Below are 23,689 nucleotides of genomic sequence, written 5' to 3'. Positions count from 1 at the left end.
GTAGAAGGAGCCACACAGTTTGTGTCTATGTACCCCATGAGATCAAGTATGGTCCTGGAAAATGTACCATTCCAGAAGTGCCTTTTTTGTCACCAAGATATTCAGCATAATCAGCATCAACATATCCAACCAAATCAAGATATTCTCCTAAACACTAGATGGGGACCAGGTCCTTCGTTCCCTTAGGATACCTCAAACTTCTATTGGCACCCTTCAAGTGAGAGTGCTTAGGGCCAGGTTCTAATCACTATTCTGTATGAAGGCCTAGGGACCAAGGGCCACATTTGATTCCTCTCAACTGATGGAGTTCTTCTTGCATAGCGGCTATCCAGTTAGCGTTTTCAATGCTTCTTTGATGTTTTTAGGCTTGATCTAAGGCAAAAACACTGAGAGGGAAAACATGTTCCTTACCTTAGAACTAGGTTGAATATCAGAGTCTAAGGATGTGATTGCATTTTGAAGGGATGTGAACTCTTTTGCTTCTAGTTGGATACTTGAACTTCAAAATTGAAGGACCAGGTTCTTCCATATGTGAATCATCATTGACATCAACAGAATCATGACTTCCACTATTTTGTTCTGCATCAGGAGTTCCTAATGCTGCATCTCCAACTCTTTCTTCAACTTTATTGGTAGCAATTGGGGCACCAGGTTCCCATTGAGAAGTGGAAGAGGATGTGACATTGTCTTCACTTGCCTCCTTCATCTGACTCATCATATCAGCCTTGCCATTTGAAGCATCGGATATTTCCCTTAGCACATGCATCATACACTCTGTGCTCTTTGAAATTTGAATTTGGTAGACCATGAACCAGGTCCTTCTTCAAGAAGCTCATATCACCAGCTTGTAGAGACTCAAAATCAGCAACGCAAATATTCTTGTATCTTTTGGTTACTAAGACTACTTCGCTAGTTACCAGATTGGTAACTGTGCACACTTTAGACAAGAACTCTACTTTGTTCCCTTCATCACAGATTTGAGAGACTTTCAAACCTTTCCGACACCGAGAATGTACCCCTTCTTTCATTTCCATAGGATACATTCCCTCCCTGCAGGGCTTTCAGTGAAAGAAAATCATTTTTTCTTCTAGTCATGAGCTTTGAGCAGTCGCTATCCATGTACCACTATTGACTGCTCCCTTTCACTGTTCCCTGCACACAAAATTAGGAGTTAGTTTTAGTAACCCAAACAAGTTTGGGTCCCTTATAGTAACAAAGAGGATGAATAAGAACCCTTTTAGTCCATGCAGGTAATGTCCGTTTTTTGTGAGTAGAATCTGGTCCCTCTTTTGTAGTCATAGTTTCAGCAGCCACTTTATCTTTTGGTACTGATTGATTCTTGGCCTGGACACCTTCCTTGGAGTGCCCAGTGTTCCCACATTGGGTACGAGGCCAGTTATCAGATGTAGTGGCGCTCTTACTATGAGGGTTGTAAGGAGCTTTCTTCCTTGGGAACCCTGCTCCCCGCCCTTTTTAATGACATTAGTGAACAAGGCAGGGGTAGCTTCTACGGACCAGGTCCACTTTAGATACTTCTCAAGATCATTCATTATTTTTTTCTAGATTGGCTTGGAAGAGCTCATTTTTCTCAATTTCAGCGCTCATCCTACATCTCAAGGCCTTCACCTCATCTTCAAGCCTAACATATTCCTCACTAACTATATCCTTTCCTCTTTTAGGGTTTTTAGGTTTTGACTTAGTCAAGGGCTCTAATATTTGTGTCCTTTGGTCAGCAGTTTCTGCCAAGAGATCACTCTTTTCTTTTCTAAGAGTTTCAATGGCTTTTTTTTGATAAGTAATTACAACCACTAAGTCTTTTCTAGTATGTTCAAATTCTTCTACTTCTAAGAACAAGGAATCCCTATCATCCGCAAGACTACAAAATGCAGTAATTAAAACATCAGCCAAACACATGAGTTTTTTTGGAGAGTAGGATTTCAGATTTTTCTGAACATCCCTGAAGTTTACCTCTTCGTTGCCATTGTCTTCATCATTGTCTGATTGTGCCATCAAAGCAAGCGTTGAGTCATATCCAATCTCCTTGCCTTCAACTGCCAATGTAGAACTATCATCAGCATTAGATTTATCTTGTTTTACTTGTGTAGTTCCATCATAAGCTATTTGCTAAGCCTCCCATATTTCCTTGGCAGTGTCACATGTAGAGATTCTGTCGTACTCGTTAGGTTCCAAACCATATACCAGAATTTTCTTGGCATGAGCATTCTTCTTCGTTGCTTTCTTTTCTGCTTCAGTGTATTCTCCGTTGGTCTTGATTGGAACAAACGAACCATCGCAAATAATATCCCAAAGCTCGCAATCCTCAGCCATGATGAAATTATGCATTCTAGCTTTCCACCACCAATAGCATTTTCCATCAAACTTGGGTGGGTGGTATATGGATTGAAGTTCTTCAAGATTTAGTGGAGCCATCATGAGGATCCTTCCTACGAGTTAACCTGATAAGAGGAACCTGCTCTGATACCAATTGTCAGTTTGTATGGGTCCACCAAACTATAGAGTAACTGGTCCTCTACAAGTTCCCGCTGAGAGCACTTAGTAAAGCAGTAAGTAAATGAGGCAGAGGATTTTTACGTGGAAAAATCCCGCACAAGGGGATCAAAAAACACGACCTACACCTGTAGGATTTTAACTTTACTAACTTGTAATCTTACCTATTACAAGCCACTTTGCAATACTTCCTATTGCAAAGGATTTACTCAACTAACTTGTGGTACCTTTACCACAAGCCACTTTGTGACTATTCTAGTTACAAAGGCTTTTTCTAACTTGTGATGCTATCACCATAAGCCACTTTGTAATTTTACTATTACAAAAACTTTTCCTCATGACTAAATCTAGTCACAACCTAGACTCAACGAGTTTAGGTATTTACAAGAGTATTCCTAATCATTATGCTTCTAAATAAGTGATTTTAGGAGATGTAGTAAGTATAATAACAAGGTTACAACTCAACTAGGACAACAACAATCAATCTTTTAGGAACTGGTCCGTAGTGGCGTTCAACCTTATTCTTCAAGCTTGAGAGAATGATATTTCTGTTTCTGCAAGAGGCTTGAATCTGAATCTTGTGCCTTGCATGAGGTTTATACTACAAAAGACATTACCTTAGTGATGTCAATTCACAATGGTGATGTCCAATCTCAATGGGAAGTGGCTGCTGCACTGTCTGCAGAACTGTTGCGTGTACAGTTACAGGCAGTAACTTTCCAGCTGTACTGTTGACTTATACTTCTGCTAGGGGAACACCAAGATAGCAGGTTCCTAATCTGGTTCCTGCGAATCTAAAGCACACTACCCAGATTATCTTGAGTCGATTAACCTGAATGATTGTACCAGGCTTGCTTCAGGTCCTTTATCTGGTTCTCTCATGAAGTAAGTTTTTTTACCTTCCTTGATGGTATTTATACGTGTGGGACATCACTTACCATGATGTAAGAAAGGTAGGTAAAAAGCCTTCCATAGAAAGTTGACTATTGCACTGTTCCTGTGCAGTAGCGAGTGCAGGCAGTAACTTTCCTGCTGGAGAGTTGACTTCATGCAGTCTCCTCGAGAGCTGGTAGGGACCTGTTTCCTCAGCTGTTCCTTCTACTCTGAAGAGTTGAGTTATATCCCACACTGGGTCCATATTTGGAACTTTGTAATCTCAAGGTTTTGTAGATGTGTGACAGGTTCTGTATCTGATCCTGGATGGTAAGTTTGTTAGATCATCAAAACATAAAGTAAAGTACCTATGCCCAAGGTACTTGTAACCTATCAATTTTCCCCTTTTTGATGCGACAGACTTAGAATTGATATTCCCCCTGAGAACCAGATCTCCACATTGTTCCCCCTACGAATTAGCCATATTCTTCATGAGAACCGAACCTAAGGAACTGCCCACAACTGGTTCCTCAAGACTGTTTGGCAAATCATCAAAACTCAAAGTACCATAGCTTATCAGATCTGTTGTTGTTATGTATGGTAGACTTTGATGTTATATTAGGCATCAATTGGCTATCTCCGTGTGGTGCTATTCTGGACTGTCATGCTAAGACAGTCACATTGGCCATGCCGAGTGTGCCACGGATTGAGTGGCGAGGTTCGACTGATTATGTTCCCAGTAGGGAAATCTCATTCTTGAAGGCCCAGCGTATGGTTGGGAAGGGTTGTATTTCATATCTAGCCTTTGTGAGGGATGTCGGTGTAGAGACTCCCAGTATTGATTCTGTTCTAGTTGTGAGGGATTTTCCCGACGTGTTTCCTGCAGACTTGCCGGGCATGGCGTCGGATAGGGATATTGATTTTGGTATTGACCTGGTGCCAGGCACTCAGCCCATTTCTATTCCACCATATCGTATGGCACCAGCGGAGTTGAAGGAGTTAAAGGAGCAACTTCAAGAACTCCTTGATAAAGGGTTCATTCAGCCTAGTGTGTCACCTTGGGGTGCGTTGGTTCTATTGGTGAAGAAGAAGGATTGTGCATGGATTATAGGCAGTTGAACAAAGTAACAGTTAAGAACAAGTATCCCTTGCATCGCATTGATGATTTACTTGACCAGCTTCAAGGAGCGAGAGTGTTCTCCAAGATTGATCTCCGTTCAGGGTATCACCTGTTGAAGATCGGGGACTCGGATATTCTTAAGATGGCTTTCAAGACCCGATATGGTCATTATGAGTTCTTGGTGATGTCTTTTGGGCTGACTAATGCCCCAACAACGTTCATCCACTTGATGAACAACGTGTTCCGGCCTTATCTCGACTCGTTTGTCATAGTTTTCATTGATGATAATCTGGTGTATTCGTGTAGTCAGGAGGAACACGCGGAGCATTTGAGAGTTGTGTTGTAGATATTAAGGGAGGAGAAGCTTTATGTAAAGTTCTCCAAGTGTGAGTTCTGGCTTAGTTAAGTGGATTTCTTGGGGCACGTGGTGTCCAGCGAGGGTATACAAGTTGATCCGAAGAAAATAGAGGTGGTCCAAAGTTGGCCCAGACCGTCCTCAGCCACAGAGATTTGCAGCTTTCTTGGGTTGGCAGGTTATTACCGCTGGTTTATTCAGGGATTTTCATATATCGCATCGCCCTTGACAAAGTTGACTCAAAAGGGTGCTCTATTCAGGTGGTCGGATGAGTATGAAGAGAGATTTTAGAAGTTCAAGACTACCTTGACTACAGCTCCAGTGTTAGTTTTGCCATCAGCTTCAAGTTCATATACCGTGTATTGTGATACTTCGAGAGTTGGTATTGGATGTGTATTGATGTAGGAGGGTAGAGTCATTGCTTATGCTTCTCATTAGTTGAAGCCCCATGAGAAGAACTACCCTGTTCATGATTTAGAGTTGGCTGCTATTATTCACGCGTTGAAGATTTAGAGGCATTATTTGTATGGTATGTCTTGTGAGGTGTTTACCGATCATCATAGCCTCCAGCACTTGTGCAAGCATAAGGATCTTAATTTGAGGCAACGGAGATGGTTGGAGTTGCTAAAGGATTATGATATCACTATTTTGTACCATTTGGGGAAGGCCAATATGGTGGCTGATGCTTTGAGCTGAAAGACGGTGAGTATGGGGAGGTTGGCATATATTCCAGTTGGGGAGAGACCTCTTGCAGTTGATGTTCAGGCCTTGGCCAATCGTTTCGTGAGGTTAGATATTTCGGAGCCCAGTAGGGTATTAGCTTGTGTGATTTTTCGGTCTTCCTTATATGATCGCATCAAAGAGCGCCAGTATGATGATCCTTATTTGCTTGTCCTTAAGGACAGAGTTCCGCACGATGATGCTAGAGATGTGACTATTGGTGATGATGGGGTGTTGAGGATGCAGGGCCGTATATGTGTGCCCAATGTAGATGGGCTTCGGGAGTTGATCCTGGAGGAGGCCCATAGCTCGCGGTATTCCATTCATCTGAGTACCGCGAAGATGTATCAGGATATGAGACATCATTATTGGTGGAGGATAATGAAGAAGGACATTGTGGGATTTGTAGCTCGGTGTCTTAATTGTCAGTAGGTGAAATATGAGCATCAGAGACCAGGTGGCTTACTTCAGCAGATAGATATTCCAGAGTCGAAGTGGGAGTGGATCACCATGGAATTTGTAGTTAGGATCCCACGGACTTTGAAGAAGTTCGATGCTATTTGGGTGATTGTGGATCGGCTGACCAAGTCTGCGTACTTCATTCTTGTGTGTACTACCCATTATTCAGAGTGGTTGGCAGAGATCTATATCCGGGAGATTGTTCGTTTGCATGGTGTCCCAGTTTCCATCATTTCAGATAGGGGCACTCAGTTTACTTCGCAGTTTTGGAGGTCTGTGCAGCGAGAGTTGGGTACTCAGGTTGAGTTGAGCACAACTTTTCACCTTCAGATGGACGGGCAGTCCGAGCGCACTATTCAGATATTGGAGGACATATTGCGTGCTTTTGTCATTGATTTCGGAGGTTCATGGGATCAGTTTATACCGCTCGTAGAGTTTGCTTATAATAACAACTATCAGTCGAGTATTCAGATGGCTCTGTATGAGGCTTTGTATGGGAGGCGGCGTAGATCTCCAGTTGGTTGGTTTGAGTCGGGTGAGGTTGGGCTATTGGGGACAGACTTGCTGCAGAATGCTTTAGAAAAGATAATGTTAATTCAGGAGAGGCTTCGTACAGCGCAGTCGAGACAAAAGAGTTATGCTGACAGGAAGGTTCGAGATGTGTCCTACATGGTTGGTGAGAATGTCTTGTTGAAGGTTTTGCCCATGAAAGGTATTATGAGAATTGGGAAGAAGGGTAAATTGAGTCCTCGGTTCATTGGGCCTTTTGAGGTGCTTCGAAAGATTGGGGAGGTGGCTTATGAACTTGCTTTACCACCCAGCTTGTCGAGTGTGCATCCGGTATTTCATGTTTTTATGCTCCGAAAGTATATTGGGGATCCTTCTCATATTCTAGATTTCAGCACGGTGCAGTTAGATAGTGATTTGACTTATGATGTGGAGCCAACAACTATTTTGGAGCGTCAGGTTCGAAAGTTGAGATCAAAGGATATAGCCTCAGTGAAAGTGCAGTGGAGAGGCCGACCCGTAGAGGAGGCTACCTAGGAGACCGAGCGGGAGATGCGGAGCAGATATCCTAACCTGTTTGAGGCTTCAGGTATGTTTCTTGACTCGTTCGAGAATGAACGTTTGTTTAAGAGGGGGAGGATGTAACGACCCGGACGGTTGTTTTATGAGTTACCACTCTGTTTCCCCCATTTCTACTTCTTATTGCTTTGTTTATCGGTGATATGTGTGATTGGGTTGGCTGGCTCGGGTTCGGAGAGGTTTTGGTAAGATTTGAGACACTTAATCTCTTTTGAGGAAGCTTAAGTTGGAAAAGTCAACCGGATATTGATTTATATGTTAAAGGGATCGACTGTGAGTTTCGACGGTTCGGATAGCTTCGGGAGGTGATTTGAGACTTAGGAGCATGATCGGAATGTGTTTTGGAGGTACGGAGTAGATTTAGGCTTGAATTGGCAAAATTGGAATTTTGGCGTTTTCCAATTGATAGGTGAGATTTTGATATAGGGTCGGAATGGAATTCCGAGAGTTGTAGTAGGTCCGTGGTGTCATTTGGGATGTGTGCGCAAAATTTTAGGTCATTCGGACATGGTTTGATAGACTTTTTGATCAAAAGCGGAATTCGGAAGATTTTTGAATCTTAGGATTGATTTCGATGTGATTTGGTTGATTCGATGTTGTTTGAGGTGTTTTGAAGATTGGTACAAGTTTGAGTAGTGGTATATGATGTGTTTGTTTTTTTGGTTGAGGTCCCGGGGGCCTCGGGGTGATTTCGGATGGTTGGCGGAAAATTTGGAAGTTGGTTTTGGAAGTTGAAGATGTTCCATTGTTGTCATAACCGCACCTGCGGCTAGGGGACTGCAGGTGCGGCATCGCAGATGCGGACAAAGGTATAGTGAGTGGAAACCGCATATGCGGGATATGTACCGCACCTGCGGGCCCGCAAAAGCGGATGTCTGGTCGCAGGTGCGGAAGGGGCCTTAAGTGATGACCGCAGAAGTGGTTGTGCAGGAGCGAGTAATTGGCCGCAGGTGCGAAAAGCCTGGGCCAGGAGGTATAAAATATTTCCTTCGCGAATCTTTGATTATTCCACCATTTCTAAGTCAGTTTTGGAGCTTTTTGGGAGATTTTGAAGAGGGAATTCAACGGAGCTTCGTTGAGGTAAGATTGTTGAACCTAAAACTCGTTTCTATTGTATTATTTCACGGATTAGAGCTGTAATTATGGAAAATTAAGGGTTAAAAATTGGGAAACTAGGGCTTGGTATTGGAGACCTTGACTTGAGGATTTGAAGGGCATTTGTGGTCGGATTTTGGGACTTTCGCATGGGCTTCGTTCCCTTAGAGTATTTTGACGTCGTGATTCTGATTTTGAATAGATTCGACGCGAGTTGAGGCCGATTCGAGGGTCAAAGGCGTCGCGGGCTAGAGTTTGGACCGGATTGAGGTGAGTAATGATTCTAAATATTGTTATGAGGGTATGAAACCCCGAATTTCACATTGTTGTGCTATATTGAGCTGACGCACATGCTAGATGACGAGCGTGAGTTCGTGCACCTTTGGGGACTCGTGCCGAATGACTATTTTATCGCGTATTTGGGACTCGTGCCAACTATTTGGACCCTTAGGGGATTTTTACTGCTATTTACTCACTGTTTTGATTTTATATCTATACTCAGTCATGCAATATTATACTATTTTTAAAACTCAACCATGTTTACTATGGTTTAATACTTTAAATGATATTTTGGGCTGAGCATCATAATTTACTATGCCCGAGTGGCTTCTAGAGATTTTTGACTGAGTAAGGCCGAGGGCCTGTGTTGTGAGGTTGTTGAGCTGATTTATGATTATGAGGCTGAGGGCCTGGGTTGTACGCCACGAGGTGGCTTGATATGAGGCCGAGAGACTATGTGATTATGCCACGAGATGGCTTGATATTGCGCTTGGGCCGTAAGGGGCCCCTCCCGGAGTCTGTACACCCCTAGTGAGTGCGGGTACCCATTGTGATATGAGATATAGCCCAAGGGGTCGTGACACCTATCTTCCCCAATATGCCTATAAATAGTAATTTCCAATTCATCATAGACAACATGCATATAAAAATGGCTGGTTGGAAAACAAACATTCTAAACATGACTAGGAGGACTACCCTAACAAAAGCATCTCCGAGTGGTATCCCTAGCCATGTCATGCAATACATCAAGCTCCCCTCAAAAACTTCTAAGGAGATTGATAGAATGCAAAGGAACTTCATCTGGGGCACCACAACAAACAAAAAGAAGATGCATCTTGTGGCCTGGGACACTGTCACAAAGCCTAAGTCCCAGGGAGGCCTAGGAATCCAAAAGGAAGAATTAAAAAACAAAGCCATCCACTCTGAACTGGCCTAAAGATTCTATCATAACACATCCTCCATCTGGACAAAAACCTTTATTGCAAAACACTGCAAGTGGAGACACCACCCACCCCCCTCCCCCAAAAAAAATCTGCCACTTGGCAATGCACTCTCAAAGGGTGGGAAATATGTTAACAAGCCAAGAGATGGGTAGTACATACAAGGAACAAAGTCAACTTCATCAATGACCCTTGGATCCCAAACCACCCATCCATTAGGGCCATGGTTGAAGGTCCCCTTACCCAAGCGGATATGTCAAGCACAGTTGCTACAATCTACAACAATGGGGCCTGGGATACCTCCTTCATCTCCCGAAACATCCCTACAAACATCAGAAGCATGCTCCTAAACACATTCATCTTACCCAATCCTATAAAGGAGGATATGATGATCTGGGGAAATACTACCAATGGCCTCTTCAGCACCAAGTCAGCCTACTCTCTTCTTGCCAACTTTGCCTCATCGGAGGAAACAAACACATGCAATAACTACTCGTGGATCTAGAAATTGAGAGCCCCAAATAAGATCAAATCCTTCATGTTGCTTCTCTATCATGAAAGGCTTCCCACTGGGGCTTTTCTCCACCATATTGGGGTACATTTAAACCCAATGTGTTGTTTCTATAACCAGGCCATTGAGACCTCTGCCCACATATTCTTTAAGTATCCTAACACAAAATCATTCTTGGGAAATTTGACCTCAAAGAGTACTATTGAAGCTCAAGCTCGGACCATCTCCTTCAATAGCAGGGACTGGCCTACCACATGGGCCACCCTCAAAATAAAGCCTTTCAATAACATCCTCACTTGGGAAGATCTTTTCCCCTTTAGCTTTTGGCATATCTGGTGTTACACCCCATATCTTCATATGAAAGAGTATTTGTAGGTCAATTGATGTAAGCTCAGAAATGAGATCATCTTTAAAAGTACATAAAGTAATTTAATCATGTTAACTTGAAGGTTAAAAATATTTAAGATCATGGAATGCAAGTACCAAGAGGCTTGTAAGGCTTAAAAGCTAAACCAATTGAAGAAAATAAGTTTCGTCGAAAGTCGACAAGTTGGGAATGTTATAACATGTACTTTTGGGGTGAGACTAGGATTTTCAACATGATAAGGAAGTTATGTTATGAGTTATTTTTGTTTTATGATAGTTGTGTGTTATGTTTTGAAGTCAAGTGAGTTGTGGAACAAAAGTTGGCAAAGATCGTCTCAAGTTATATTCATAAATATGCTGAAATTTAGGTCAAATGTAGCTGAATTTTCTCCCAATATACTTGGAATTAGGGGATGATCTACCTACCAAATTGAAAATAAACAAGTGTATTTTCTAACTCATTAAACCGTTCATTGATACGATATAGGAGTAGAGAGATATTTGCAGTTTCGTGAGACTGCTCAGACTGCATAGGTGACAAGTAGGTGTATCACTAAAGTTGTTTGAGCAATACATTTAGTGTATTATATGAGGTCTTTTTGGGACATATTATGTACCAAATTGAAGGTCTTGGAATGTATATTCTAACTCTCTTAGCCGTTCATTCATATGACATCCGGATAAAAAGATATAAGTGCCTGAAGAAGAGCCAATAATAGGATGCCAAGCTACCACCTCTTTGACTTTTCAAAAATGGATATATATAGGACTTATGTCGTCTCTTTATTCACTTTTCCACATACCACGACCATAATAAGAACCCTAAACTTATCCTCAAGCCCTCCACAAGGGTTTTCAATAATATTAACATCCCGGGTACGAAATCAAGAAGCGATAATACTAGAACGATTTCTACAACGTAAGTATCGCTATATCACCTCTCTTTTTCTTTGTAGTTTGAGTTTTGGAAGGTACTTAATTGTTAATAAAACGTCTAATTTCTGTATTTAAGCTTTACATATCAATAAAGATTGATAAATTCATTTTCTAATAGTTAGAACTCATAAGACGATGATCGGAAGCTGTGAGTTCGAGTTATTCGACTTGTAGTGGACAGTTTTGTGGGCTGCTTTATGTTGTTTTTGGGATATCTATTTTTTCGTGTTTTATGGAGTTTTGGAGGATAAAATATATGGAGAAATACCACATAATGGCGGAATGGTGGGCTGGTCATTCGTCGTTATATTTTTAGGTTGTTTGACACTACTTTTGTTGTCATTTTATGTATGATGTGATTAGGGCGTGTGGGCTATTTTGTGATATATTTTGATCGAGATAAGGTTGGAAAGTGATGAATACATGTTGTTATATTTTTGTTCTTGGTGTTGTTGGTATATAGTATTGGAGGAGGGCCTGGTTACAGGAGAGATGTTGTCCAAATTTACGTAAACGAGCTACTAGTTTAAGTTGTGAATTTAGCCTTTACACAACACTGATTTTGAATCTTCTTATGATGTGGGAGATTGAGTTGAGTTGTTTGAAGAATTTCTTGGAAAGTATTAAGGACTCAACAGAGTTAAGGTATGTTAAGGCTAAACCTTTCTTTTATTTTAGCATGATCCAGTAACTACATGTGTTTGATAACGGGACATAAAGAGAAGTTCATATTCCTGAATTTATGTGCATTTTTCTAGTCTCATAAGTTACAGCATTCTTTCTTATCGAGACTTCATATTCAGTTTAGTTTTGTCTTCTGTCAGCCAAGAGAGTAGAGAGTATATATATATATGCAGTATTATAGTATTTTCACCACCATAGAGCTATAATCGGTGGGCAGCCCCCTATTGGGCAACCTCTAATCAGATGGTAAGTTATATACCGAGCCTACTATGGCCGAGCACCTATGAGCGAGCCCAGAATGGCCGAAATACAGAGTCTAGTATGGTCGAGCGCATATGAGCGATCCTACTGCGGTAGAGCAGTTTCACATATCGAGCCTTATAAGGCCGGATGATATCGCCCAACTATGCCTTTTAAAGGACAAAGCAGTCACTGCAAATATAATCCGGTTTTAAGTCCGGAGTCAAATCCTCAGGGAACTAACCTATCTATTACACTCTTCAACAATGTTATTATCAACTCAATCAATCTCTAGATGCAAGATTTTTGATCAATAAGATTGGGTTTTTGTTTAAATACTTCAAATACTATTAAAACAACAGTAAACTAAACAAGGATAAATCAATGGTAAAAAGATTTAGGGCAGTGATTTCCCTAATTGCTAGTTTAGGTCTTGACTCTTCCGCTATAATCTCGCCGAAATACTCTATGAGGATTAAGAGTTATGGGTTATCGTAACTATCTCTCGATCAATTACAATAATTTACTAGAGCATTCTCTCGAACTACTCTAGCTGACAATAGTAATGCAACTCTAAATTATCCCACCAAAGTTTCGTTATCTCTAAACCCACTTTTAAGTTCAAGTAATGAACCTCTTCAATTACCCAAAAGTGGTGTCGTTCAATAGCTATCTAACCTAATATTCTTTCTCAAGCAATATAAGGTAATTAGACACGATTAATCAAGGGCCCATTTAATTAATCACCATACAAAACGTAGTTAAACAATCATAGCATAAATCCGACTCGATTATAACAACTTGAGCCAAAACTTCAACCAACAATTGGTTCTATCAACCCTAGACAAAGGATTTAGCTACTCATACTAGTGTTCATCACAATAATATTCAAATTCATCACAAATCGTAAAAACAAAAGGAAGAAAAGAAGAACTCGTTGGTGAATAATCCTCCTTGCCTCTTGCCTCTCTTTTTCTTGCACTAAATTATGAAAAACTTGATAATCTATCCTTGGGCGAGCTTGACCTTCTATAGGTTAAGTGAATTTTCCCCGGACTTCCAAATTTACCCCTGAAAATTACTTCACCCGCATCTGGATTCTAGACTAGCACGGGCGCGCTAATGCCTGCGCTAGTGGAGTTATATTCTGCCGCAGACGACTGGACTAGCGCGGGCGTGCTAAGGCCGTGCTAATGCCCACGCTAGTGGGGTTTCTCTCTGCCATTATGAGCTTCATTCCCTTAATTCGTCCACTAGTTCCAATTTCTGCCCGGATCGCCATCATAATTCTTCATTTGGGTATTGCACTCCTGTGAAACACAAAGTCACCATTAGAGCCAATTTTTTATTTACACACTTAAGACAGTAAAGCATCCTTAAGTTAGAGTCCGAACGTAAGCCAAACTATACAATTTAGCCTATTATCAACACCCCACACTTAAATCATTGCTAGTCCTCAAGCAATCCACCACACTCTATAGAGGTTCCTTCACTAAGCATTCATCTCTAACGTATCACACCAAGAACAATTCACATGAGCTACCCTAGTAGTGAACAATCTTAGCCTCAAAAGTCGACTCTCACGTGCCCTACAATATTCATATTGTCTCAAACTACTCTATACAGAAATCAAGACTTGCCTTTCCTTCATGAATCATATGCCCTCACATTCACACAAGAGAGTAGTTCCACATATAATGATATTCAGAACAATTAGGAACTTAAATGGACAAAATTCGCTCACTCTCAAAAGAAAACATTCACATGTCACAAAGATGCACCATAGGCTTGCCCGTAGTGTACTACTCTACTAATCGAGCCCACTCAGTCTCAGATCAATAGGACTTCACTTGGTTGTAATGTAGGCTAAGGGACGGGTAGGATATATTTAGATATAGTGACTAACCTCCCTAAGAACTTTTTAATACAATTACATTAGCATTCAAGACCATATTTCTATCAACCAAACATTCTACCACTTCTTCTTTTATTTATAACAACCCCATCCAGTAGGTGCACTTATAACAAACCACCACTTATCAACCACTATCTTTATTTATAAAATTTTTTCGTGGTGTTTCTTCTTTTATGCTTCAACATTCTGCACCTTTTCTCTATTTCAATGGTTCCACTCAAAAACCAAACCACCATCCCACACTTTAGCTTTTGCATATTTTCACTACTATTCAAGTGCTTATTAGGAGGTAAAAGGGTTCAAATAGCAGGCTATTCAAACAATTGGGTAAGGTTCGCAATGTGGTTGCCAAAGAAACAGGCTTATAGGTTCAACGGGGTTAACTAAGATGTAATGCATTCAGGTGGATTTACTTTATATGTCCGGCTCAACAAAAAAATGCCTATATCACTTCTAAGACTGAATGAAACTACTATTTCACTTTGCAAATACACAGGGCAAGTTCTAAGCATCAAATGTAAATCATGGAATACAACAAAACTCACACACACATGGCACATGACTCATTCTAGATTGGCTTATCAAGACACTCTCTTCTGAGTATTCAAGTCAGTAACAAACATACAATTTTTAAGGCACTTTAGCAAGAATCAACTACTGAGAATAAGCGTTACACTCTAGTGTCTATTGTGTTTAGGTGTATTAACGCTAGAGGCTTTTCATTTCGAATTCAGCTCGTTGCTCATCAATCCTAATCTAAAAACTAAAACGAAAACAAAGTGAACAAGATCTACCTATACTCGGTTCAATCTAAACCTTGGAAAAGAACCGTGGCCCAAAGAAAAATCAAGGAGGAGTTATTACACTACCTAAAAAATAAAATAAAAAATAAAAAATCTTTTTGGTATTTTCTTTAAACTAACTTCCCTCAAAAAAATTGTCTAAAGGACCCGTCATCAGGAAGAGTCCACATATTTTCATTTTTTTTCTCGACTTAGTCCCTCAAGAACCCCGCAGAAAAAGATCCGTCGTCGGGACAAGCCACTTACCTACTTTAACTAATGAACTCTTACGTAATACCAAACAATCAAAGCAAAACAAAGCAAAACAAACTCAAACAGTCATTACATATATACAATGAAGTAACCCCCACCCCACACTTAAAGTGAGGACATGTCCTCATGGCCAAGTAAAACAGAGTAAGGAAAAGGGAACTTCCCTGACAGCTCAATCCTGATCGGAGACAGAGTCGGCGTTTAAATTGCATGCCCGACCCAAGGCACGGAGCCAACCCATGATCCTTTTTTCTGATTTCTTCTGTTGGTTTGCCATTTCATCAACACGAGTTCCCAGGTTAGTCACCGAGGTTCGTATTTTAGCTACCTCATCATCTAGGCGGTCTAACTGTTGTCCCCAACATTCTCAGCTTGTGGTCCTGCTGACTGCTCACCTCTAATCTCCATATCCTCGGCTACCTGCTGTGGATCCTCCTCCTCCTCTTCGTTACCATCATCAGAATCTTGTCCAACTAAGTCCTCAGCTGCTACCACTTCTTTGCATGTGGTGACCCTTTCAGCCATGAAAGGATGTACCGAAGGAAGTTGGCCATCTATAGCAAGGTTACTCGACACATTTGCCTGAAGACACAACCGGGTGACAAGGGATGGGTAGTATAAACCATATCGTTGAACCTTGACTCGCTGGAACATTTCATCATGTATTATTCTAGCCACGTCGAACGGACCATTGTTCATGAAACACCAAATTAAGCATCCTCGAGGGATGTTCACTTCAGACAGGTTCTTGGAGGGTAGGAGTCGGCTATTTATGAAGTATAACCAACATTTGGCTTCAAACTTGAGGGACAAGGAGTGGAACTTGTTCCCATATTTGTACCATTGCAGAGTGGCTCCCGGTTGACATATGGTCTCAGTGAATGTGGACCAGGGAGTATGCCTACTATTGTACGATTGGTATGCATCCACGTACCCTTCAACTGGTGGAGGAAGCCTGTACAGGGTCCGCATCTGTTCTAAAGAGGCATCTACCGGTCTCTTGCACACCGTAACAGTGTAGTTGTCATGTTCTGGCAGGTTTGCATAGAATTCTCTAACAAGCATGACATTTGCGATAGTAGGCTCCTTAAAAAATATGTCCAGTCCTCGCCGCCTCAGCTCGTAGGGCATATTGGGACATGTTACCCCTAGTGCGTTGGGATCCATAGCTTGTTCCGGCACCATAGTTTTATCCTCTTTTTTATTGAACCTGTCCTGGCCTTTGGCAGACACAAACTTTTGACTATTGAAAGGCCTGGAATCGACCGATTTCCGAGGCCGTCCCTTGGTGTTGGCTTGAGCCGGATGGTTGGAGGAGCTGCCTATTGCATGACGTTTGCGGGGATGGATGGTACCTACAATGAGTCCAACATCAGTTTTATACAACCAGGTGACCCAACCGTGGATACTCAGACTTCACCACTGAATTGGTCACAACATTTCCTCCAAATAGGCATTTTAACAAACACCTGGTGGACAATGGCTAAGTTTAAGCCCAAACCATACCTTCAACACAAGGAACACCACCATAGTAACTGAATAAACACATATCACCCCCACAATTTTTATGTTGAAAGGTTTCAGCCGTACATAACTACTAACAAGTGTTTTCACCCTAAACTAAGACTACATTCTACTATATAAAGCAAAAAAAGGAAAAGAAACTAAAAACAAAATTAAATAATTAAAACAAAATCAAAGGGAGGAATACATACCAGTAGAGGAGATGAGAACGAAAGTGTAATGGGAGAGGAAAAGAAATATGAAGAGTCTTGTGAGGTGGAGGACGTTGGTGCCTGGGTATGGAGGAAGAATATGGGGGAAGTGAGGAATAGTTGAGGAAGAGAGGGGAGGGTTTAGTTGGGGTATTGTTGTGAGAGGAGATGAAGAGTTTGTGAAATAAGAGGGGTGGGGCGGTTTGGTTAGGTTTAGAATTAAAAAGGTTAGTGAAAAAAAATAAAAGAAAATTTAAAAAGAAAAGCGGAACTTACCTGATTTCGAGGAGACTAGCGCGGCCTCAGCGCTGTCGTAGCACGGGCGCGCTAGTTTAAGCACGTCAGAGCAGTGAATAACCTCACTAGCGCGGCCTTAGCGCGAGTGCGCTAGTGGAAAAAATCTGAGGCAGTGAATAACCTCACTAGCGCGGGCTTAGCGCGGCCGCGCTAGTTGAAACCAATTAGGGGCAGTGAATAACCTGACTAGTGAGGGCACTACCGCTGGCTTAGCGCGGGCGCGCTAATCCAGGCATTTCTAGTGCCTGCATTTTGTCTTCTTTCTTCATGGAAGCTTTTGCCTGCCCCTTTTCTCGAACTCCTGCACATGTTAGTATCCACCCTAAAAACACTATAAATGTTGGGCTGCCTCCCAACCAACGCTTGATTTAACGTCGTGGCACGACGATTACAACAATTCAATGGGTTGCCTCCCATGCAGTGCCTGATTTAACGTCGCAGCACGACGCAAGTATTTGATCATTATTCTTCATTCGCATACTGGGGCTCTTCCAAATTGATTATCACTCTGTCCCCTTTTTCTTCAGCCATTCCAAGGTAATGTTTCAACCTTTGCCCATTTACTGTGAACTTGTTTGTCCCATCTTCTGATTCAATCTCTACACTTCCACTTACGAACATTTGCACCACTCTGAATGGTCCTGACCATCGAGACTTTAACTTACCCGGAAACAATCTCAATCTCGAGTTGTATAACAACACTAGATCTCCAGGTTTGAAGTTTCGATCCAAGATGTGCTTATCATGCATTAATTTCATCCTTTCTTTGTATAGTCTAGCACTCTCAAAGGCCTGGAACCTGAACTCTTCCAGCTCATGTAACCCAGTGACTCTGTTAGTACCTGCAATTTCCATGTCTAAGTTCAACTGCCGCAATGCCTAAAGTGCTTTATGCTCTAGCTCAACTGGGAGGTGGCATGCCTTGCCAAACACCAACTTGTACGGGGACATACCAATTGGGGTTTTGATGGTTGTGTGGTATGCCCACAATGCATCATCCAATTTCTTCGCTCAGTCAGTCCTTGTCGCATTCACTATTTTTGTGAGGACACTTTTAATCTCCCTGTTAGACACTTCAACTTGCCCGCTCGATTGTGGGTGGTACGGGGTGGTCACTTTATGACGAACTCCATATTTTTCCAGCAGCCGTGCGAATGCTCTATTGTAGAAATGGGTTCCGCCATCACTGAGTATAGCTCTTGGGGTACCAAAACATGTGAAATGTTCTTCTTTAGAAAGCCTAGTACCCCTTTAGCATCATTGGTCGGAAGAGCCACTGCTTCGGCCCACTTGGAGACATAGTCAACTGCTACCAATATGTACTTGTTCCCATACGAGCTGACAAATGGCCCCATGAAGTCAATCCTCCACATGTCAAAAATCTCCACCTCTTGAATTGTGGTCATTGGCATCTCGTATCTACGAGATATGTTGCCAGTCCTTTGGCAGTCATCGCAGCTTTTAACCCAAGCATGGGCATCCTTGAATAGAGTAGGCCAGTACAAGCCTGACTCCAACACCTTAGTTGTTGTCCTGATTCCTCTAAAGTGTCCACCATATGGTGAAGCATGGCAAGCCTGCAAAATAGAATGTTGATCTTTCTCGGGGATACACTGCCGGATCATGTTATCTACATATATTTTAAATAATAGAGGTTCATCCCAATAATAATTTCGACAATCACGGAAGAACTTTTTCTTTTGAATTGAGGAGAGTTCATAAAGTACAATACCACTTGCTAAATAATTAGCAATATCAGCATACCAAGGTGCCTCCTCCATTGTCATTGCTAGTAACTGTTCATCCGGAAATGTCTATGTTATATCCTCAACCTCTACCTTCTTTTCAGCTCCTTCCATGAGAGGTGGTCAGCTACTTGGTTCTCTGTCCCTCTTCGGTCACGTATTTCCAGATCGAATTCTTGTAACAGAAGAACCCAGCGAATCAAGCGTGGCTTTGACTCCTTCTTTTCTATCAGGTACCTAATTGTTTCATGGTCGGTGTAAATAATAACTTTCAAACCAATCAAGTATGACCTGAATTTGTCAAATGCAAACACAACAACCAGTATCTCCTTTTCTGTCACAGTGTAATTGAGTTGTGCACCACTTAGCGTTCTGCTTGCATAGTAGATCAGGTGCATCAGTTTATCGTTTCTCTGCCCCAAGACTGCTCCTATGGCATAGTCACTTGCATCGCACATGAGCTCAAATGGTTTCTCCCAGTTGGGTACAACAATGATGGGTGCAGTCACCAATCTCTTCTTCAGCTCCTCAAATGCCAACCTGCAATCATTAGAAAACACAAAAGGATGATCCTTTTCAAGGAGTTTGCATAATGGGTTAGAAATTTTGGAGAAATCTTTTATGAATCGCCTGTAGAACCCGACGTTCCCAAGGAAACTTCTCACTGCCTTAACTGAAGTGGGCTGTGGTAGCTTTTCAATAACGTCAACCTTAGCATGGTCGACCTCAATTCCTTTACTGGACATGCGATGCCCCAAGACTATCCCTTCCTGTACCATAAAATGGCACTTCTCCCAGTTCAGCACTAAATTTGTCTCCACACATCTTTTAAGCACTCTTCTTAAGTTGAAGACAATCCTCGAATGAATCTCCCACCAAGAGAAATCATCCATAAAGACTTTCATAATATCCTCTACCATGTTTGTGAAAATGGCTAACATGCACCGTTGAAATGTCGCCGGTGCATTGCAAATCCCAAAAGGCATTCTCTAGAAGGCGAAAATGCCGTACGGACACGTGAAGGATGTTTTCTCTCTATCTTCGGGGGCTATTGATATCTGATTGTACCTCGAGTATCCATCCAAAAAGCAGAAGTGCGACCGCCCAACCAGCCTGTCCAACATTTGGTCAATGAATGGAAAGTGGTCCTTCCAAGTGGCTGTGTTCAATTTTTGGTAATCCATGCAAATCCGCCATCCCGTGACTGTACGAGTTGAGATCAACTCATTGTTCTCATCTTGCACAACAGTCATTTCCCCCTTTTTCGGCACACATTAGACAGGGCTGACTCAATTGCTATCAGAGATGGGGAAGATGATTACCGCATCTAACCATTTGATCACTTCCTTCTTTACAACCTCTTTCATGTTCGGTTTTAGCCTCCTTTGATGTTCTTTGGAAGGTTTGTGCCCTTCTTCCAAGAGAATCTTGTGCATACAGAAGGCTGGGCTGATACCCTTTATGTCTGCCATGGTCCAGCCAATGGTAGTCTTACTTTCTTGTAGTACTTGTAAGAGCTATTCTACCTGCACATCTAGCAAACCTGATGATATAATAACAAGCAAAGTAGAATCAGGGCCTAAGAAAACGTACCTAAGGTGAGCTGGGAGCGGCTTCAGCTCCAGCTTGGGTGGTTCCTCTACTGATGGCTTTGCTGGAGATGTAGCCCTTTTTTCTAACTCAAGGGACTCGAACTGAGGTTCCCATTTCCAGAAGCCTTGGCCTTCAAGTGCCATGACCCACTCAGCTAGCCCTTCACCATCCATCTCTTCCAAATTTGTCAAACATGCCTCCAATGGATCTTTAGCTGTCAGGGTCACATCATCTTCTTGCAGGATCACATCCACTGCCTCCACTAGGGAGCAATTAGCATATTCACTGGGTCTCCTCATGGATTGCTGGATGTTGAATATGACTTCTTCATCGTTCAACCTCATTTTTAATTCCCCAGTCTCACAATCGATCAATGCTCTCCCAATGGCCAAGAATGGCCTACCTAGAATGATAGGTATCTCCTCATCTACCTGACAATCCAGAATGACAAAATCTGCAGGGAACACAAACTTCCCCACTTGCACCAACACATCATCAAGAATTCCAGTTGGCCTTTTAACAATGCGGTCAGCCAGTTGCATTAGCATCAAAGTCGGTCTAGCTCTGCCAATGCCCAGTTTGGTGTATACATCCAGAGGCATCAGATTTATGTTGGCTCCCAAATCACATAACGTCTTTGCAAAGGCATAACTCCCAATCGTGCATGGAATAGTGAAGCTACCTGGGTCAGACATCTTTTGAGCCATCGGTCTTATCACTACTGCACTGCAGGTCTGTGTCAGAGTCACTGTGGATAGGTCCTGAAAATCAAACTTCCGTGACATTAGGTCCTTCATCATCTTCGCATAACCTGACATTTCCCTCAAGGCATCCATCAAAGGAATATTCAACTGAATTTGATATAGCATCTCCATGAATTTCTTGTATTGATCTTCCTTATTTTGTTTTACCAGTCTCTGAGGGAATGGTGCAGGTATCATCCTTTGTGCACTGCTTGTTGGTTTCTATTTGTTGGAGTTCTGTGGCACAAGAGGCGCCACCTCTTCTGCAGCTTGTTCAGTTACCTTAGCTTTACCCTTTTCCTCTGGACCCTGTTCAACCACCACTTCAGTCAGATTTGTTGGATCATCTACCTCTAATGGAATTGGAGTGGCTGGCGTAATCTCTTTGCTGGCTTGTGCAATCTCCTACTCTTTGTCTAAATCTCTCCCATTCCGGAGACTTACTGCCATCAGCTGATTCGGGTTTTGCTCCTTGGGGTTAATATTTGTATTTGCTGGCAATGTTCCCTGGGGGCGATTGTTTAAAGCCATAGACAACTGCCCCAACTGAGTTTCAATGTTCTTTATAGTTGAATCATGCACTGCCAATTTTTCCTGCATCTCACCGTTTGTCCCAATGAGTTGCTGAAGCATCCCCCTAATCTCTACAATGTTGTTATCTTGTTGTTGAGGAGATGGCTGATATGTCAGATGTTGCTGGTTCTGCTGTGGGTAGCCCTGCTGTTTCTGGTGGTACGGCACCATTTGGCCTTGAGCCTGCATGCCCCCAGGCTGAGGCATGTTGGGTCTGTATTGCTGATTTGGTGCCGGTCTCCACTGCTGTCCTCCTTGTATATGGCCCCCAAAGTTGTTAACATAATTCATATCTTCTCTTGCCCCTTGATTTTCACCTTCTCCGCTCCATGAACACACATAAGACTGATTAACACAAGGTGTACACAGTCCTCCATTTGGTGTGTCAACAATATGCACCTGTTTGGTACCCATCTCATCTATCTTCTTTGTCAAAATACTCATCTGAGTCATGAGTGTGGCCATGTTCTTTGCATACGAATTATTTGGGTCAAGATGAACTGAATGCACTATGGGTGCCAGTGTTGTCCCTCTAGTCATCCACCCCGAATTCTGGGACATCTTGTCAAGAAGAACTTTGCACTTGGTGAATGTCTTACTCAAAAATGCACCTCCAGCTGAAGCATCCACATTGGCCTTTAGATTGTCAGCTAACCCCATGTAGAACCTCTGGCCAAGCATCTGGTCTGGAATGCTATGGTGAGGATACTTCACCAGCATCCCTTTAAATCTCTCCCATGTTTCTTGCAAGGTTTCAGTCGGCTGCTGCTTGTACTGCAATATTTCATCAATCTGCCTTGCAGTCTTATTGGGCGGGTAGAACTTATTCAGGAACTGCTTTACTAATTCCTCCCGGGTGACAATGGAATTGCTTGGAAGCGAATTCAGCCAGGTCTGAGCTTCCCCAGTCATAGAGAACGGGAACAGCAATAGCTTGATAGCTTCAGGGGTCACATTTGGCTGCCTTTGAGTCACATAAATTGACAAAAAAAATTCAAATGTTGCTGAGGTCCTCAATGTGTGACCCGGAGAACAGTCCCTTATTCTGCAGTAGATGCAGCATGTTGTTGGTGATCTGGAATGTCTCTGCTTGAATTGCGGGCACAGCTATGTCAGTTGCTAGGTTGTCAGCTGTGGGTTGAGCCCAATCATAAAGTGCAGCTTCTGGCACAAGAGGTGCCACCACTCTGACATTTGGGTCAGCTGGCTCAACCCTGATGTTTCCGTTGACGTTATCTACCTCACCCATGTTAAATTCAAGCTGGTGTGGTTGTTGTGATTGTTGGATCCTCTTGTTGGCACGGTTCAATGCCCTGAATATTTTCTCGGGGTCTGAAAGTCCTTCAAGAAGTTCTCCAATCCTCGAAGAATTTCTAGGCATACACCTAAATTTCACAAGAGTTCAAACGTTAGAATTTCAATGAAAATTGTTCAACACCTTTGAAAACTGATTTGAGCTAATAATTTTTAACACTACTTCTAAGTTGTAATAAACAACACCGTTAGTTTTCCGACAACGGCGCCAAAATTTGATATCGCCCAACTATGCCTTTTAAAGGACAAAGCAGTCACTGCAAATATAATCCTGTTTTAAGACTGGAGTCGAATCCTCAGGGAACTAACATATCTATTACACTCTTCAGCAATGTTATTAACAACTCAATCAATCTCTAAATGCAAGATTTTTGATCAATAAGATTGGTTCTTTGTTTAACTACTTCAAATACTATTAAAACAACAGTAAACTAAACAAGGATAAATCAATGGTAAAAAGATTTAGGGCAGTGATTTCCCCAATTGCTAGTTTAGGTCTTGACTCTTCCGCTATAATCTCGCCGAAATACTCTATGAGGATTAAGAGTTATGGGTTATCGTAACTA

General features: G+C 42.1%; 3 protein-coding genes and 1 non-coding gene across 4 annotated transcripts; 1 reads left to right on the top strand and 3 right to left on the bottom strand.

Moving 5' to 3' along the window:
• Nucleotides 1-17,617: 17,617 nt before the first annotated feature.
• On the bottom strand, nucleotides 17,618-18,010 carry LOC138876221 (uncharacterized). Its single transcript, XM_070155128.1, has one exon. It carries the CDS (start codon nucleotides 18,008-18,010, stop codon nucleotides 17,618-17,620), a length of 393 nt encoding a protein of 130 aa, XP_070011229.1.
• A 2,407-nt stretch (nucleotides 18,011-20,417) lies between these two features.
• On the bottom strand, nucleotides 20,418-21,434 carry LOC138876208 (uncharacterized). Its single transcript, XM_070155113.1, has one exon. The coding sequence runs from the start codon at nucleotides 21,432-21,434 to the stop codon at nucleotides 20,418-20,420; it is 1,017 nt and encodes a 338-aa protein (XP_070011214.1).
• Nucleotides 21,435-21,458: 24 nt separating this feature from the next.
• LOC138876203 (uncharacterized) lies at nucleotides 21,459-23,058 on the bottom strand. The gene is made up of 3 exons (XM_070155109.1): nucleotides 22,844-23,058; nucleotides 21,681-22,773; nucleotides 21,459-21,545 (listed from the first exon to the last, which is right to left on the bottom strand). Exons 1-3 carry the CDS (start codon nucleotides 23,056-23,058, stop codon nucleotides 21,459-21,461), a joined length of 1,395 nt encoding a protein of 464 aa, XP_070011210.1.
• On the top strand, nucleotides 22,501-22,607 carry LOC138881988 (small nucleolar RNA R71). Its single transcript, XR_011403420.1, has one exon. It is a non-coding gene; the product is annotated as a small nucleolar RNA R71 (small nucleolar RNA).
• Nucleotides 23,059-23,689: the final 631 nt, after the last annotated feature.

The sequence above is a fragment of the Nicotiana sylvestris genome, chromosome 1 (genome assembly GCF_000393655.2).
Source record: "Nicotiana sylvestris chromosome 1, ASM39365v2, whole genome shotgun sequence".
In the NCBI taxonomy this organism is placed as follows: Eukaryota; Viridiplantae; Streptophyta; class Magnoliopsida; order Solanales; family Solanaceae; genus Nicotiana; species Nicotiana sylvestris.
The sequence above is the reverse complement of the archived record's forward strand: the minus strand, read 5'-3'. Positions and strand labels throughout refer to the sequence as shown.

Coding starts and splice junctions, on each gene's coding strand:
- LOC138876203 (XM_070155109.1), bottom strand. CDS start 23,058: ATGGGTGAGGTAGATAACGTCAACGGAAACATCAGGGTTGAGCCAGCT. Junction 22,774..22,843: donor CTACTGCAGAATAAGGGACT/GTTCTCCGGGTC, acceptor TGTGACTCAAAG/GCAGCCAAATGTGACCCCTG. Junction 21,546..21,680: donor ACCCGAATCAGCTGATGGCA/GTAAGTCTCCGG, acceptor GTGGTTGAACAG/GGTCCAGAGGAAAAGGGTAA.
- LOC138876221 (XM_070155128.1), bottom strand. CDS start 18,010: ATGGAAATTGCAGGTACTAACAGAGTCACTGGGTTACATGAGCTGGAA.
- LOC138876208 (XM_070155113.1), bottom strand. CDS start 21,434: ATGATACCTGCACCATTCCCTCAGAGACTGGTAAAACAAAATAAGGAA.